At 39.7% G+C, this 16436-nt stretch overlaps 1 protein-coding gene across 1 annotated transcript in view; it reads right to left on the bottom strand.

The window, feature by feature from the left end:
- Nucleotides 1–16436, bottom strand: part of TYW1 (tRNA-yW synthesizing protein 1 homolog) — a 171889-nt gene that overhangs the window by 138781 nt on the left and 16672 nt on the right. Inside the window, exons 5-7 of the mRNA XM_069485639.1 lie at nt 15933–16127; nt 13775–14065; nt 6038–6160 (exon numbers count right to left, since the gene is read on the bottom strand). Coding sequence (XP_069341740.1) covers nt 6038–6160; nt 13775–14065; nt 15933–16127 — 609 coding nt within the window. The remainder of the gene's footprint in view (nt 1–6037; nt 6161–13774; nt 14066–15932; nt 16128–16436) is intronic.

Below are 16436 nucleotides of genomic sequence, written 5' to 3'. Positions count from 1 at the left end.
CCAAATGGCCAACTCTAAGACAATGTATCAGCCAATTTAAAAACAAACTTATTTCTATTCATTTCAATGCCTGTCAGGCTTTTAGAGAGTATAAAGCATTTTCACACACAACAACTCTACGAAGAAGGTAGTGGTTGCAGTCCACGTTTCTCAGAAAAGGGGATCAAGACTAGGAGAGGTTAAGCTGTACTCTTAGGTAACTGAGTTACAGACTAGCTCGGCCAGGCCTTGAACCAGAAGTCCACAACCTTGTCATTCTTAGTAGCTCCTCCTCCAGGGCTTCTAAATACAAAAGCCACTAAAAATGACAAAAAGACATCACAGACACATGGAAATACAGATTGAAGATAACTCTTATCCAAAATGCTTGGGACCAAAAGTGTTTTAGATAGATTTTTTTCAGATTTTGAAATATTTCCATCATCCTTATCAGTTGAGCATCCCTCATCTAAAAATCTGAAATCCGAAATCCGAAATGTTCAAAGGAGCGTCTCTTTTGAACATCATGTCCACACTCAAAAACTTTCACATTTTAGAGCATTTGGAATTTTGGATTAGGGATACTCAACCTGTTTTAGGTAAGTAAGTAATAAAATGCTACAAGAGAAAGATAGTAATTTTAAATTTAGAAAATAATCTAGGACATTATAGTTTAGAGTACTACATTCAGAGTATGTTTTTATTATGAGTATTACAAAAGAAGCCAAATAACCCATTATAAAAATAGATGAAGGATAGTGTATGATAAAGAGTAAGATGTCTGGCCTTTGTCTCTAGCTCCTGGAAGGTAACCTCTAAACCCTTGGAAACTCTCAAGGATAGGAGTATCTTTGTTATTCACGGTAGGCCCCTCAGACCACATCTGATAGTTTATGCCCATGAGGTATGTCCCCAGGGCCCTGTGGTATCAGCCCAAAATTCAGGAGGAAGAGGGGTGCTTAAGACTGAGCTGAACCACAGGGGCCATCAATCAATCAGGTCTACGTAATGAAGCCTCAATAAAAACTCTAAACACCAAAGCTCACTTGAGCTTCCCAGATTGTCAATACTCTGCACATATTGTCACAAATCAATGTTGGGAGGGGAACATGACCTGAGGACAATGGGAGCATCACATCTGCAGACTATGGAACCTTCTCAGACTTTGCCCTAAGCATGTCTTTCTTTAGCTGATTTGCTCCTTTCCCTACAATGAACTATAACTTTGAGTACAACAGCTTTCAGTGAGTTCTGCAAGTCTTTTGAGCAAATTATCAAACCTGAGGGAGGTTTAAAGACCTCAAAAAACTTGCAGTTGGTGTCAAAAGTAAGAGCAGTCTTGGGGACCACGCCATCAGACAATGCAGTCTGTCTAACTCCAGGTAGACAGAAAAAGATGATTCACAGAAAGAGAAAAAAAAGGCAAATGGACAAAAAGCATATGAAAACACATTCACTCACTCAAAATTAAAGAAATGCAAATTAAAATGAGGTTACTATTTTTCACCTTTCATATTGGCAAGATTTAAAAGATTGATAACACCTGGCATGTACAGAAATAGGCATTCTCATAGATATGTGAATATTGTAAGCAAAAGTGAAAATTTTTTCTACTTTTTACAGGGCAATTTGGAAATATCAAAACTATAGAATTCCCTTTGACCCAGGAATTTCAATTTTAAAAATATATATTCTTCAGATGAATTTATATCAGCCACAAAAAATACAAGCAAGAGTCTTCATTATAGAAATGAGAAAATACCCAAATGTTAACCAACAAGAGCCAAATAAATTATGGGACATAATTATAGACTATAACATAAACCTTAGAATGAGTTAATCTATATGACAGGACTGGAAAGTTGTCATGTTAAATGGAAAAAAAAAAAAAAAAAAAAAACAGTCTGTAGACTAAGAGTATAAAATGATCCCACTGTGTGGCCAAAAAACAAAATTATACCAAAATATAAATGTGTTTGTAAAGGCAGTAAAATACCTGGAAGACTACTGTCAACTTTAAACTGTGGTTACCTGTGAAAAGTAGATTCAGAATAGGGACAGAGGGTCTGTAGTCTTTGAAATTTTTTTAACATATGTAAACAGGATTTTAAATTAAATGAAACTACAAAGAGATGGTCAGATCAAGTTAAATCGGTCACATCAAGTTAAATCGTTTCACAACTTTAAAAATGCCTCCCCCACATCAAGGCTATAAAAGAAAGGGTGGAGAGAATGGAAGTCAAGGAGAGGGGATTTTGTAAGATTTCTCTGCAGAAAGTTGGTAAGGTCCTTTGAGTTCCTCCCACTCCCTCAAATGGAGAGAGGCTTGGGGCAGAGGAATCGGGGTGCCTCTCACCTCAAGCCCCACAAGATAGACTCCAGTTGGGTCCCTCAAAGGAGTTCCTATGTATCCCCTCCACTCAGAGAGCAACACAGACTCTATATGACTTGCACGCAGAAAATTCAGAGGCAAAAGGATCAGCTAGTTGCATTAGCAAGTGAGCATTGCTGCTGGGTAGGAATCGGCCTGTCCCTTCAGAATAAAGAACTTAGGAGTGGTCCCTTGACAGCAGGGTGGGGGCGAGAGAGATCTTAGATCCTGACCCACTTGGGCAAGTAGAGAGGAGAGCAGATGACAGACTTCAAAGAGAGGAAACCAGAGGTACAAGGCCCAGAGGAGGGAGTAAGTGACCATCAGAAGTGCACTTCTCAGAGTATATTTTGCTCAATGAAAGGAACCTGGGGGCAGACAACCATGGAAAATGTCCCCAAAGAAGCCGTGAAAATGCTCCATGGAAATAGACTCAACTTTAAACACCTGACTAGGAGAAAGAGCACAAAGTCATCTTATGGCAGTACCAATCAAGTAAGAACTTCCTACTTCACTTAATCTGTCCTCCCCCACCCCAACCCCCTACCACCTGCTCCGCAAACCCTAAGGAGAGCCAAAACAGCAGCTACCAAATAGGCCAGAAAGTAAATGACAAAGAGGGGAGAAGTTTTACTTTTGAATTAAACTGGAATCTTTGACCACTATATGGAATTTGACATTCTATCAAACTGAGACTGTTTTGTGCCTTATGTGCCTGTATTACCTAAGAATGACCAGAAAAGTCATGGAGTCTGCTAGAATTGTCATCCCAAGACAGGGTAAAAGTTATCCCTACTGTGCTGGCTTAAAGGGACAGTGAAATTCAAAATAAGCCAGCTTTTATGATCTTCCCAAGAGTAATCCTTATTTAATACACAGGTTATACAACTACTTACTGCTTTTTAAAGAATTTTTTATGATTTATAAATGAGGCTGTAAGGACCATCTGAGAACATAAAATATATTTTTATAATAAAACAAAGATTTAGGTGCATATGAAACAAAAATGAACATAAATACTCCAAATACGAATAGTAATTTTTCCTGGGAAACAGATACTGGTGGGGTTTTCCCATTCCTCTCTTTTCTAAATTTTCTTTATTACAGGTATGTTGATTTAGAAAAAAAGTTAACTAGACAAAATTAAATAACTTGTTCAACTTATTTCCTTAAATTACCATTTGTTATATATAATATGGGGCCATCCAGAGTAAAAATAGAAGGTCCTCATGCTTTATGTAGGAATAAGTGCTTGAAGACTTTATATCATGCAAAACTATTCATTCACAATTAGTCCTATCATAAAATGGGAGATATTCCCATATGGCAATATCATAAATAGTTTATAATTCAGTTGATACTAGTTTGGATTTGTAGTCCTCATACTGCCCCCAGTACTTTTTATTTCAAACCCTCATAAGAGCTGCAAGGTACAATGAAGACCCATATCCCCTCTGCCTTGATTCCCCACTGTAGTTTGAGCATTCTCTATTTATCTACACATGCACATGCATACATATGTAAATATATATGTACATGTATGCATGTGTGTGTATATGTAAATAAAATTTTGCTGAAACACCTGAAGGTAAGTTGCAGATACCATGAAACTTCCTCTTAAATACTTCAGAGGAAGTATTTTAAAAAATGTCCTAAAAAAAAAGCACATGATCGGCCGGGCGCAGTGGCTCACGCCTGTAATTCTAGCACTCTGGGAGGCTGAGGTGGGCGGATGGTTTGAGCTCAGGAGTTCGAGACCAGCCTGAGCAAGAGCGAGACCCCCATCTCTACTAAAAGTAGAAAGAAATTATATAGACAGCTAAAAATATATATAGAAAAAATTAGCCGGGCATGGTGGTGCATGCCTGTAGTTCCAGCTACTCGGGAGGCTGAGACAGGAGGATCCCTTGAGCTCAGGAGTTTGAGGTTGCTGTGAGCTAGGCTGATGCCACGGCACTCACTCTAGCCTGGGCAACACGGTGAGACTCTGTCTCAAAAAAAAAAAAAAAAAGCACATGATCCTACAGAACCACAATACCATAATTACAACTAAGAAATTTAAGAAAAATTGAATATTACCTACTAAAAAGTCCACTTCAAATTTCTCCAAATGTCCAGACAATGGCCTTTTCTCTTTGACCCAAGATCAAAGTTTAAACAATATATTTGGCTATATTTTATTGTCTTTTTTAAACCCCGCTCTCTGTGTTTTACTGTTGTTATTGTTTATGACACTGACATTTAAAGAGTCTAACAGACTGTCCCACACGAATAGACCAGTCTAGATCCAGGGGGAAAAAACCTTATTGGAATTTTTTATTGAGACTGTATCAAATATTTATATTAAGTGAACTGGTATCTTTACCATACTAAGTCACCCTATCTAAAACAAGGATGTCTTTCCATTTGTTCAAGTCCATTTGCATATCTTTCAGGAATGTTTTAAAGTTTTCCAATATAGGTTTAGGGCACTTCTTTTTACGTTTATCCATATGCAATTATTTACCTTTTATGTGACTACTGTAAATGAAGTCTCTTTCATTATACCTTCTAACTGGTTATTGCTTGGAAATATAAAGGCTGTTGACTTACTTCATGACTATATCCTGCGACCTTACTGAATTCTTTCATTTGAATTTATATAGGTTTTATCATTGATTTTTTTCAGATTTTCTAATAGTTTTACTTTTTCCTCTAAGGCTTACAGACTTATTTTTTTTTTTTTTTTGAGACAGAGTCTCACTTTGTTGCCCAGGCTAGAGTGAGTGCCGTGGTGTCACCCTAGCTCACAGCAACCTCAAACTCCTGAGCTCAAGGGATCCTCCTGTCTCAGCCTCCCGAGTAGCTGGGACTACAGGCATGCACCACCATGCCCGGCTAATTTTTTCTATATATATTTTTAGCTGTCCATATAATTTCTTTCTATTTTTAGTAGAGATGGGGTCTTGCTCTTGCTCAGGCTGGTCTCGAACTCCTGAGCTCAAACGATCCGCCCACCTCGGCCTCCCAAGAGTGCTAGGATTACAGGCATGAGCCACCTCGCCCAGCCTAAGGCTTACAGACTTGATATATTTTTAGTTAAGGGAATTCTCATTTTCCAAAACTCATAATTAAATTAACACTTTATGTTTTTTGGTATAGTATATGTAATATTTCAATTTTAGATCATTGGAATCTGCATAAAATCCTACCACACTGTACATTCTCACATTCATTTAATAACTGAGACAATCACAATCAGACACCATTTCCTGGATTCCTAAGGCCCCCACCACACTGATCTCAACACCTACAGAACAGGCTGCCATTTCTAAGCCCCCAGACTACTCTGCCTACACAACAGGGAAGCAAATTTGTACCACAATTCCACCTGGAACCTCGACAATAATAAATCCTATCATGCTGTTCATCCTCACACAGCCCTGAATAAAGTCTCTGTAACCATCTACCCTCTCCTAGGCCCTTATCCTAAAATGTCCTGCTTATCCTCCTATGAGCTCATTTTCACAAACTGGAAGGTCTTCACAAAGCTCATGAAAAAATGGCAAAAAATTATAAAACTCTCAAGACAGGAACTAGAGAAATGAAACTCTTATTGTGAACTCAGATGGACTACACAGCAACATAGAATACTGAATGGTAACCAACTGCAAGAACCAAGTTCAATATTTCCCAAAATAATGATACCTTTTCTTTCTTCACGCGATCCATAATTTTGCCAAGATCCTCAACATCAACAACAGAATTTAGGCCCTGACGATCCTCAGTACCAAACTCTTCCTCGCTGGAGCTCTCACAGGGCTCTTCCTCCTGGAAGACAAATGCTTCATAAATACATTGTTCAAAGCAGCAAAGTTCTCTTACACTCTCTCCCCCACGGAGAGTTCACTGCCTTTAAATTTTTTATTAAAGAGAAAAATCTTGGGTCATTGGCATCAAACTAACCACTGTGAGAGGGCATCACTGAGTGAGAATAACTCACACCTCACCTGCCCTCCCCGGTGACGATGACATGAGCAGGGCTCAGGAGGAGACACGTGCTAGGCAGAAATAGAGGATACGTGACAGCACTGTGAAAACCGCTTGCTGAGTACTATTAGGTGCCCAGTGCAGTGTTCTCCACATATTCACTTGTTGAATCCTTAACTACTTATGATGTAGATATGTTTAGCATCATAAATAGGTAAGGAAATTAAGGCTAGAGAAGTTAAGAAATCACAGCTAATAAGTGGCAGGCATAGGCACAGCCTTCAACCCTTTCTCCAAGGAGATGCTAAGGCAGAACCGAAGGATAAACAGATTTTTAAGAAGTGAAGTAGTTGCTTATTTTAAACAATAGGTACTTTCTGAGTAACTCAAAGATCACTTTAAAGTTAAAAGAAACATGATGTCAATAACCTTCATGTGCTGGCCAGTATGCCCTGGGGAATAGCAAAGAGACATCATATAGTCAGATTTACTGCCTATATGAATAGTAATCAGATTCTCACGTTTTGAACGGGTCATCTAGGAGAGAACACAGGATTCACCAGGAAAGTGAAAGGAAGCACCAAAAGTGGGTAACAAGAGGGTTCGTGGCAACTTGCCAGGCCAAGGACTGGATACTTGGAAACAGTAAGAGAGAAACCCCAGGGATCCACACTTCAACGCAAGCTTTTACAATCTTGGCTATAAGAGAACCCCATGAACTACACAGGTCTTGGGCCTAACATAGGGAGCTGCCTGGAGATTGCACAGAAACACTGCTCCAGAAAGGGAACCCACATGGAATCCCACAGGCATCCAAGCCTAGAGCAGCTTGAGTTGGATGCCATCCTAAAGACCTAGATACCAGAGAACTGCAGGCATACCTGCAGCCACTGCGCAGCTCCAAGGAGGAATAGAGGAGCCCAGGTGCTGCCATGCACCCCTAAGAAAGTCACCACAGACATGCTGCTGTTGAGACTGAGACATGAGAGGACCACATTTTCCAGTTTCTTGAACACACTGCTTGCCTAGTCAGGGCCCCAGCCTCTTCGGTTGCAGATCCAAGGCACCATTTCGAGCGTTTAACACTGGGCTGCACTTTGCCCTCAGGGGAAGTTTGGGCTGATGCAGCTGTATCCACCACCCAGCTGGGAAGGGACCGGGAAAACCAGGCTTTCCAACTTATATCTACGACAATACCCGCAACCCTGCAATGGGCCGCTGTGAGACCAAGACATGTGTGGAACACACTTCCCCCCTAGCATCTTGCCCACTGTTGTTTGCCTGGAAATGGCCCCATCCTCTCTGGTCACAAGCCAAAAGCGCCACTTGGGGAGTTTAAAGCTGGGCAGCAATCTGTCCTGGCAACACAGTGGAAGTTCAGCAAACCACAAAGACAAAAAGACAGAGAAAAAGAAACAAAGAATTTATAAAACAATTAGAAAACATTAACAATATGACAGAAACAAAAGCTAACATATCAATATTAATCTTGAACAGAAATAGATTAAATGTGTCACTTCAAAGAAACAGATTGGCAGAATAGATTTAAAAACATGGTCCAAATATATGCTGCTTACAAGAAACTAACCTTACCCATAAAGATACATACAGACTGAAAGTAAAGGGATGGAAAAAGATAGTCCACACAAACAGAAACCAAAAGCAAGCAGAAGCTATTGTTATATCAGATAAAGCAGACTTTAAATCAACAGAAAAAAAAAAAAGACAGTCATTATATAATGATAAAGGGATTAATTCAGCAAGAGGATATAATAACCCTAAATATATATGCACCCAACATCAGAGCACCCAGATTCACAAAAATATACGTATACATTAATAGAACTAAAGAAAGAGATAGATAGCAACACAATAATAATGGGGGACTTCAATACCCCACTCACAGCACTGGGCATATCATGGAGACAAAATCAACAAAGAAACATTGGGCTTAAACTGAACTTTAGACCAAATGACTTAACAGACATTGACAGAACATTCTACCCAACAAATACAGAACATACATTCTTTTCATCAGCACATGGAACATTCTCCAAGACAGATCACGTTAGGCCATAAAACAAGACTTAACACATTTAAAAAATCAAAATAATATCAAGTACTTTCTCAGATCACACTGGAAAAAAGCTTGACATCAATAAAGAGTAACTTTAGAAACTATACAAACATATGGAAATTAAACAACATGCTTCTGAATGATCACTAGGTCAATGAAGAAATAAACACAGAAATTCAAAAATTTTTTGAAATGAATGAAAATGAAAACACCACATACCAAAACCTGAGGGAGACGGCAAAAGCAGTGCTGAGAGGGCAGTTTATAGCATTAAATGCCTACATCAAAAAATGTAGAAAGACCACAAATTAACAATCTAACATCACACTTCAAGAAACTGGAAAAATATGAACAAACTAAACCCAAAGTTAGCAGAAGAAAAGAAAAAACAAAGAACAGAGCAGAACTAAATGAAATAGAGACCAAAAAATATATAATATAAAGGATCAACAAAATGGAAACTTAGTTCTTTGCAAAGATAAACAAAATTGATAAACCAGCCAGGCATGGTAACTCATGCCTGTTATCCTCGCACTTTAGGAGGCCAAGATGGGAAGATCGCTTCAGGCCAGGAGTTTGAGGCCAGCCTGAGCAAGAACCAGACCCTGTCTCTTCAAAAAACAGAAAAATTAGCAGGGCGTGGTGGTGCATGCCTGTAGTCCCAGCTACTTGGGAAGCTGAGGCAGGAGGATTGCTCGAGCCCAGGAGTTTGAGGTTGAGTGAGCTATGATGATGCCACTGCACTCTAGCCTGGAAGACAAAGCAAGACCCTGTTTCCAAGAAAACAAAAAAAAAAATTGATAAACCACTAGCAAGACTAACCAAGAAGACAGATGATCCACATAAACCGAATCACAAATGAAAAAGAAGACATTACAACTGATATCACAGAAATACAAAAGAGCATCAGAGACTATTATGAACAACTACACACTCACAAACTAAAAAACCTAAAGGAAATGGGTGAATTCCTGAAAACATAAAACCTCCCAAGATTGAACCAGAAAGAAACAGAACTCCTGAATAGACCAATAATGAGTAGCAAGATTGATTCAGTAATAAAAACCATCCCAACAAAAAAAAGCCCAGGAGCAGATGAATTCACAGACAAATTCTACCCAGTACCCAAAATACAGAGAAGAACTGGTGCCAATCCTACTGAAATTGTTCCAAAAGATAGAGAAAAAGGGAATCCTCCCTTACTCACTCTACAATGCCAGTATCACCCTGATACCAAAGCCAAGAAAGGATGCAACAAAAAAGAAAACTACAGACCAATACCTCTGATGAACACAGACACAAAAATCTTCATCAAAATATGAGCAAACAGAATCCAACAGCACATCAAATGGATAATTCACCATGATCAAGTGGGTTTCATCCCAAGGATGCAAAACTGGTTCAACATATGCAAGTCAATAAATGTGATTCACCATGTAAACAGAATTAAAAGAAAAACCATATGATCATCTCAATAGATGCAAAAAAAAAAGCATTCGATAAAATCCAGCATGCCTTCATGCATGATAAAAAAACACTCAAGAAACTCAGCATAGAAGGAACATACCTCAAAATAATTAAAGCCATCTATAACAAATCCACAGTCAACATCACACTGAACGGTGAAAAGTAGAAAGCATTCCCCCTAAGAATTAAAACAAAACAAGCATACTCACTTTTACCACTTCTGTTCAAGACCATACTGAAAGTCCTAGCCAGAGCAACCAAGCAAGAGAAAGAAATAAAAGGCATCCAAATTAGAAAGGAGGAAGTCAAACTACCTCTGTTGACGATAATAATCTTATACCTAGAAAACCCCAAGGACTCTTCCAAAAGACTCTTAGATTCGATAAATGAATTCAGCAAAGTCTCAGATTATAAAATAAACATACTAAAATCAATAGCATTTCTATATACCAACAATGACCCAGCTGAGAACTCAATCCCATTTATAATAGCTACAAAAATAAATAAATAAATAAAATACCTAGGAATAAATTTAACCAAGGAGGTAAAAGATCTCTACAAGGAGAACTATAAATCACTAATGAAGAAATAATAGATTACACAAATGGAAAAATGTTCCATGCTCATGGACTGGAAGAATCAATATCATTAAAACGACCATACTGCCCAAAACGATCTACAGATTCAATGCAATTCCTCTCAAAATACCAACATCATTTTTTTACAGAAATATAAAAAGCAATTCTAAAATTCATATGGAACCAAAAAAGCCCAAATAGCCAAAGCAATCCTAAGCAAAAAGAACAAATCTGGAGACATCACAATACCTAATCTCAAATGATACTACAAGGCTATAGTAACCAAAACTGCATGGTACTGGCATTAAAGTAGACACATAGATCAATGAAACACAATAGAGAACCCAGAAATAAAACCATATACCTACAACCAACTGATCTTTAACAAAGCAGACAAGAACCTTCACTGGTGAAAGGACACACTACTCAATATGTGGTGCTGGGAAAACTGGATAGCCACATGTAGAAGAATGAAACTGGATCCCTATCTCTCACCATATACAAAAATTAACTCAATATGAATTGAAGACTTAACAGTAAGACTTGAAACCATAAAAATCCTAGAAGAAAACACAGGAAAAACTCTCTGGACATTGGCCTAGGCAACGAATTTAGTCAAGACCCCAAAAGCAAATGCAACAAAAATAAAAATAGACAAATGGGATTTAATTAAACTAAAAAGCTTCTGCACAGCCAAAGAAATATTCAACAAATAATATAGACAACATACAGAATGGGAGAAAATATTCACAAACTATATATCTGACAAAGGACTAACATCCAGAATCTACAAGGAGCTCAAACAACTCAGCAAGAAAAAAACAAATAACCCCCTTAAAAAGTGGGCAAATGACATGATCAGGCATTTTTCAAAGAAGTTATACAAACGGCCAAAAAACATATGAAAAAAATACTCAACATCACTAATCATCAGAGAAATGCAAATTAAAACCATAGTGAAATAGCATCTTACTCCATACTCTAATTAAAATGGCCATTATTAAAAAGTCAAAAAACAATAGATATTGGCATGGATGCAGTGAAAAGGGAATACAAAAACTTTTATATTATACATCAAAGGACATGATCAAGAAAGTGAAAAGAAAATATTTGTAAATGATCTGATAAGGGTTGCTATCCAGGATATAATAAAGAACTCTTACCACTCCACAACAAAAACACCAACAACCAGCTTCAGGATGGGGACTGGTCATGGAAAAGACCAAGCATGCTTAGAGGACTGGGACTTTCAGCCCCACTCTCCAGCCTCCAGGGAAGGGAGAAGGGCTGAAGAATGAGTTGATCACCAGTGGCTGATAATTTAATCAATCATGCTTGCTTAATGAGACTTACATAAAAACCCTAAAAGACTGGATTCAGGAAACTTCCAGATAACCAAACACGTGGAGGTTCCTAGAAGGTGATGTGCCCAGAGAGAGCACAGAAACTCCACATCCCTTCCCCTACACCTTGCCCTATTCATCTCCTTATCTGTCCATTGGTAGCCTTTGTAATATCCTTTATAATAAACTGGTAAGCTTAAGTAAGTGTTTCCCCAAATTCTATGAGCAAATTAATTAAACCTGAGGAAGGGGTGGGGGGAACCCCAATTTATAGCCGGTCAGCCAGAAGCACAGGTAGCACAACCTGGGGCTTGCAACTGGCATCTGAAGCGGGGGGGAAAAGGCACAGAATTGAGGACTGAGCCCTCAACCTGTAGGATCTGATTCTAGGTAGGGTCAGAATTAAACTGAATTAGCAGACACCCAGCTGGTGTCTACTGCAGAACTGACTGACTGCTTGCTGGTGGGGAGAAATCCCCACACACCTGGTGTCAGAAGTGTGCTGGAGAGTATAGCGCAAGAACCTGAGTTTGCTTTTTTCTACAGTAAACAAAAAGGGCTGGGAAAAAGAACAGAAAAATGGATAAACAGCTGAAAAGATGTGAAATAAAAGATTTATCTGTTTTTTTATGTTTGTTTATACACAGGTGATTCCAAAGAATGTATATATTCGTGGGAACAATCTAGCAGAGAGGCAGACATTAATATGCAGGAGAGAGAGAAGTGATAAATGAAGGAACCCAGCCCTGGATTCCACAGCATGGATGGACAGTAGTCTTTGACAGGCACCAGATACTTGGTCTTCTGAGCCACGAAAGATGGTGGAGATTTGTAGACGGGCTGGGGAGACTGTGAGTGAGTTCCCCTCTGATGGCTTCAGATGAGAGCTGGAGGAAGGAGTGTAGATAAAGAGGGTATGAAACAGTCATCTTGGAGAGTGAAAGGAGGAACTGACAAGGGAATGCTGTGAGATTGGTGGGCAGTACCAAGTGCACACCGGAGCCCGCGGTCCGCGAGGAAAGCAGATAGTAGGCTTCAACCTGGCTTGGGGCTTGGCCAGTCAGGTTGGAAGAGCAAGTAAGAGGCAAGGCAATTGAAGTTGTTTATAAAAGAGTGACTATAGAAATCTAAACTAAGTTTAAGGAGGGAAGTGAAGTTAGCAGTTTCCCCTGTTCGATGAAAAAGGTATAGGATCAAATGAGATCAAAAGAATTTTAAAGTAGGGGCCTCAGAGTGAGATTGGAGTATAGGTCATAGGAATGTGAATTTCAGACGTGAGTGTGCAAGAGAGAGACCAAGGTCAGTGAAGAAAACAGTTGCTGTAGGTATGAAAACCAGGAAACTGGCAGGCCAGGGTGTTGGATAGATCGCCTTAGCCACAAAGAATAATGTCTTAGCCACAAAGAATAATGATAGGAACAAGGGTGGTGAGAAAAACAATGTGTCAGAATTTCAAGTTGTTCCTAAATTGCCCAAGTGACCAGGTGGCCAAAAGATAACAGCTATGAAGATGGTAGCAGTGATCTGGCCTGAAGACATCAGCTTCAAAGAGTCCAGGGTATTTAAAGGAAGAAAGAGAGAAGTTTAGAATGTGAAAAAAGAAAGAATGAATCTAGGATGACTTGCAGCCTTCAGTCTGAGTGACTAATGGAGTCACTTAGGTCAGGAGGAATGTGTTCTGGGGATAATAAGATGTTATGAGCTCAGTGTGAGACATATTTAACTTCTCTGAGCCTCTGTTTATTAACCTGAAAATATGGTAAAATTCTACCTGACCCTAACAATGCAAAGATTCAAGAGGGGATCTAGGAAAGTGTCCAGCACAATATGGCTTAACTCCTAAGGCTACGCCCTCTGAAACACCGCACCATGAGTTTCAGATCTTCCTACTAATCAAAGCCAACGAGATGGTTTCCTGGGGCAGAGGTGAAGTTCAGTATCTCCAAAGAGAGGAGGAAAGCAGTGAGCAATGAACACACAGGCCACATACCTCAGTGTCCCTGGGATGCAATTCATCTGGAGTGTGGGACCTTGGCTCCATTTCCTCCGAGCCATGCTGATTAGACTCGCATTTGCCTTTTTTGCAGTTGCCACCACAGGATTTTTTCTTCTCTCCTTTACAGAGGGCCTGCAGCTGGTAGATGAACTTGGTCTTCCACGCTCTGAAATCAGCTTCAATGCTGCCATGTTTGCTCCTGCCCACGTCACAGTCGCCCTCCCCTCGAGTCGTCACACGATGAGCACCGAGCATCCAGAGCCACTTATCGACATTTTTGCCAACCTGCAAGAAAAAGAGACAGATGAGCTAAAAACACAATCCTTTAAACTGGAGGTTTGTAGACTGCTCTGCAAAAGCCCAAAGTTCTTCCGGGGCCTCTGGTCACAGGCTGCTGCTGAAGAGGAGGGAACTGCTCAGCAAAAGGGACTTCAAGAGCCCTCAAGCTCCAGCTTCAACACAGAAGGGCCACATCTTATATATTCTGATTTTTGACATAAGTTTTTTTAACAAACGGACAATGAAACCCTTTTATTAAACAAAAGTTTAATAACTAAGAAAGAATTTGAAAACTACTACTCTAAATCAGGGTCATAACAAATATGCATTAACAAAACAAATTAGTTCCAAAAATCTAACGAAGCCTACGGGGCCAAAGCCCATTTAGTAATAAAGCACAAATGTAATCAATTTGGCAAGGCTCATGATTACATAAACTCAAAACTTTATTTCAGTCAGCAGTTAAGCTGAGGCACAGGGGTTATCAAGAAACACAATTAAGAGTTTAAAAACTTACCAGGCTTTCTGAGTGTCGAGGCATTAAACAAAATATTTACATATTTTAATTTTCCCATTCCTAGTTGAATTCCTTTGAAAATATGTGGGAAAATCTACATTGTGACATAACAAGTGAATAAAAATAAGTTTAAAGAGGCCAGGCACGGTGGCTCACGCCTGTAATCCTAGCACTCTGGGAGGCCGAGGTGGGAGGATCAATTGAGCTCAGGAGTCTGAGACCAGCCTGAGCAAGAGCGAGACCCCATCTCTACTTAAAGAAAGTTAGCCAGGCATGGTGGCACTCGCCTGTAGTCCCAGCCACTTGGGAGGCTGAGGCAGGAGGATCACTTTAGCCCAGGAGATCGAGGTTGCACTGAGCTATGATGACACCACTGCACCCTAGCCAAGGCCTAAAGAGCAAGATTCTGTCCCAAAAAAAATAAAAATAAAAAAATAAGTTTAAAGAAAGCTCCTCACATCCATCACTCACCCTCTACCACAGACAGGCAAGCCAGGCGGGGCCCATCTCTGGGGAGAGGTACACATACAAACCACTGAGAAACTGGGAGCCTCTGTAGGTTTGGTTTTTTTTTTTTTTTTTTTTTGAGACAGAGTCTCGCTCTGTTGCCCAGGCTAGAGTGCCATGGCATCAGCCTAGCTCACAGCAACCTCAAACTCCTGGGCTCAAGCGATCCTCCTGCCTCAGCCTCCCGAGTAGCTGGGACTACAGGCATGCACCACCATGCCCAGCTAATTTTTTCTATATATTTGTAGTTGGCCAGATAATTTCTTTCTATTTGTAGTAGAGACGGGGGTCTCACTCTTGTTCAGGCTGGTCTTGAACTCCTGAACTCAAACGATCCGCCCACCTCGGCCTCCCAGAGTGCTAGGATTACAGGCGTGAGCCACCGCACCCAGCCTGTAGTTTTATTTTTTAAAGTGTCGAGAACAGGATGCAAAAGAAAAGGGGCCAGATTAATTTCATTTAGAAAAAAGGCCTAGGCACAAAGGGCTGTGAGTGTTTTTCCCTCTATTTTCCTTTAAAAATTAATGATTTAAAGAAAATGAGTTCACCTGTATTAAGAGGTTGAGCAATAAACATTCAACAACAGGACAGGCAATTGCAAAAGTCCAAAGACCCAGTGATCTTCCATCTACAAGGTCCTGCTTGGGAACTGTGAGTCCAGGCCACTAAGACACTAGACAGTATGAGGCACATTCATTCATTTTATTCAACAAAAATTTACTGAGAACCTACTATATGCCAAGTTTGAATATAAATGTGTAGCAATTTCCAGCTGTAAAGAATAACACAATTCTTATGTGTGTTTTTAAATAAAGAAGAATGTATCCCTATAATTCAACATATACCCACCTTGTTGAAGTAGCTTGCATAGGCAGAATTTCCCAGGCCAAACACCGCGTATCTCATACCCTTCAGATAAGTTTTGCCAAATCGAAAATCACTGGATGCTTCCTCTAACCATTTGCAGAACCACTCAGCACTCTCAGTTGGTCGGCCATCAGTATATGTAGCAACCAGGAAGATGCAGACATTTTTACTAGTAACCTAACCAAAAAAGTAATGGTTTCAGAAGAATATTTAAAATATAAATGATCTCAGGGAAGCAAATTTTTTCTTGAAATGCAGGCATTCATGTCATACTAATCTCTAAGGACAATAGGACCTTCCATGAACTACTCTTCTCAAAAGTAAAAGAAAACACAGCAAGGACACCTTGCACAGGGGAGAAAACCCAGTCCCTTGCTCCTGTCAGTATACACTCTGGCAGCCCTCACCATATACTCCATTCCATTTACTGGACTATAAATTCCTATGATCTCTGATTTGTCATATTGGAAACAAAATCCAAATTAG

Source organism: Eulemur rufifrons, chromosome 14 (assembly GCF_041146395.1).
Source record: "Eulemur rufifrons isolate Redbay chromosome 14, OSU_ERuf_1, whole genome shotgun sequence".
NCBI lineage: Eukaryota > Metazoa > Chordata > Mammalia > Primates > Lemuridae > Eulemur > Eulemur rufifrons.
This window is presented reverse-complemented; position numbering and strand designations above follow the sequence as displayed.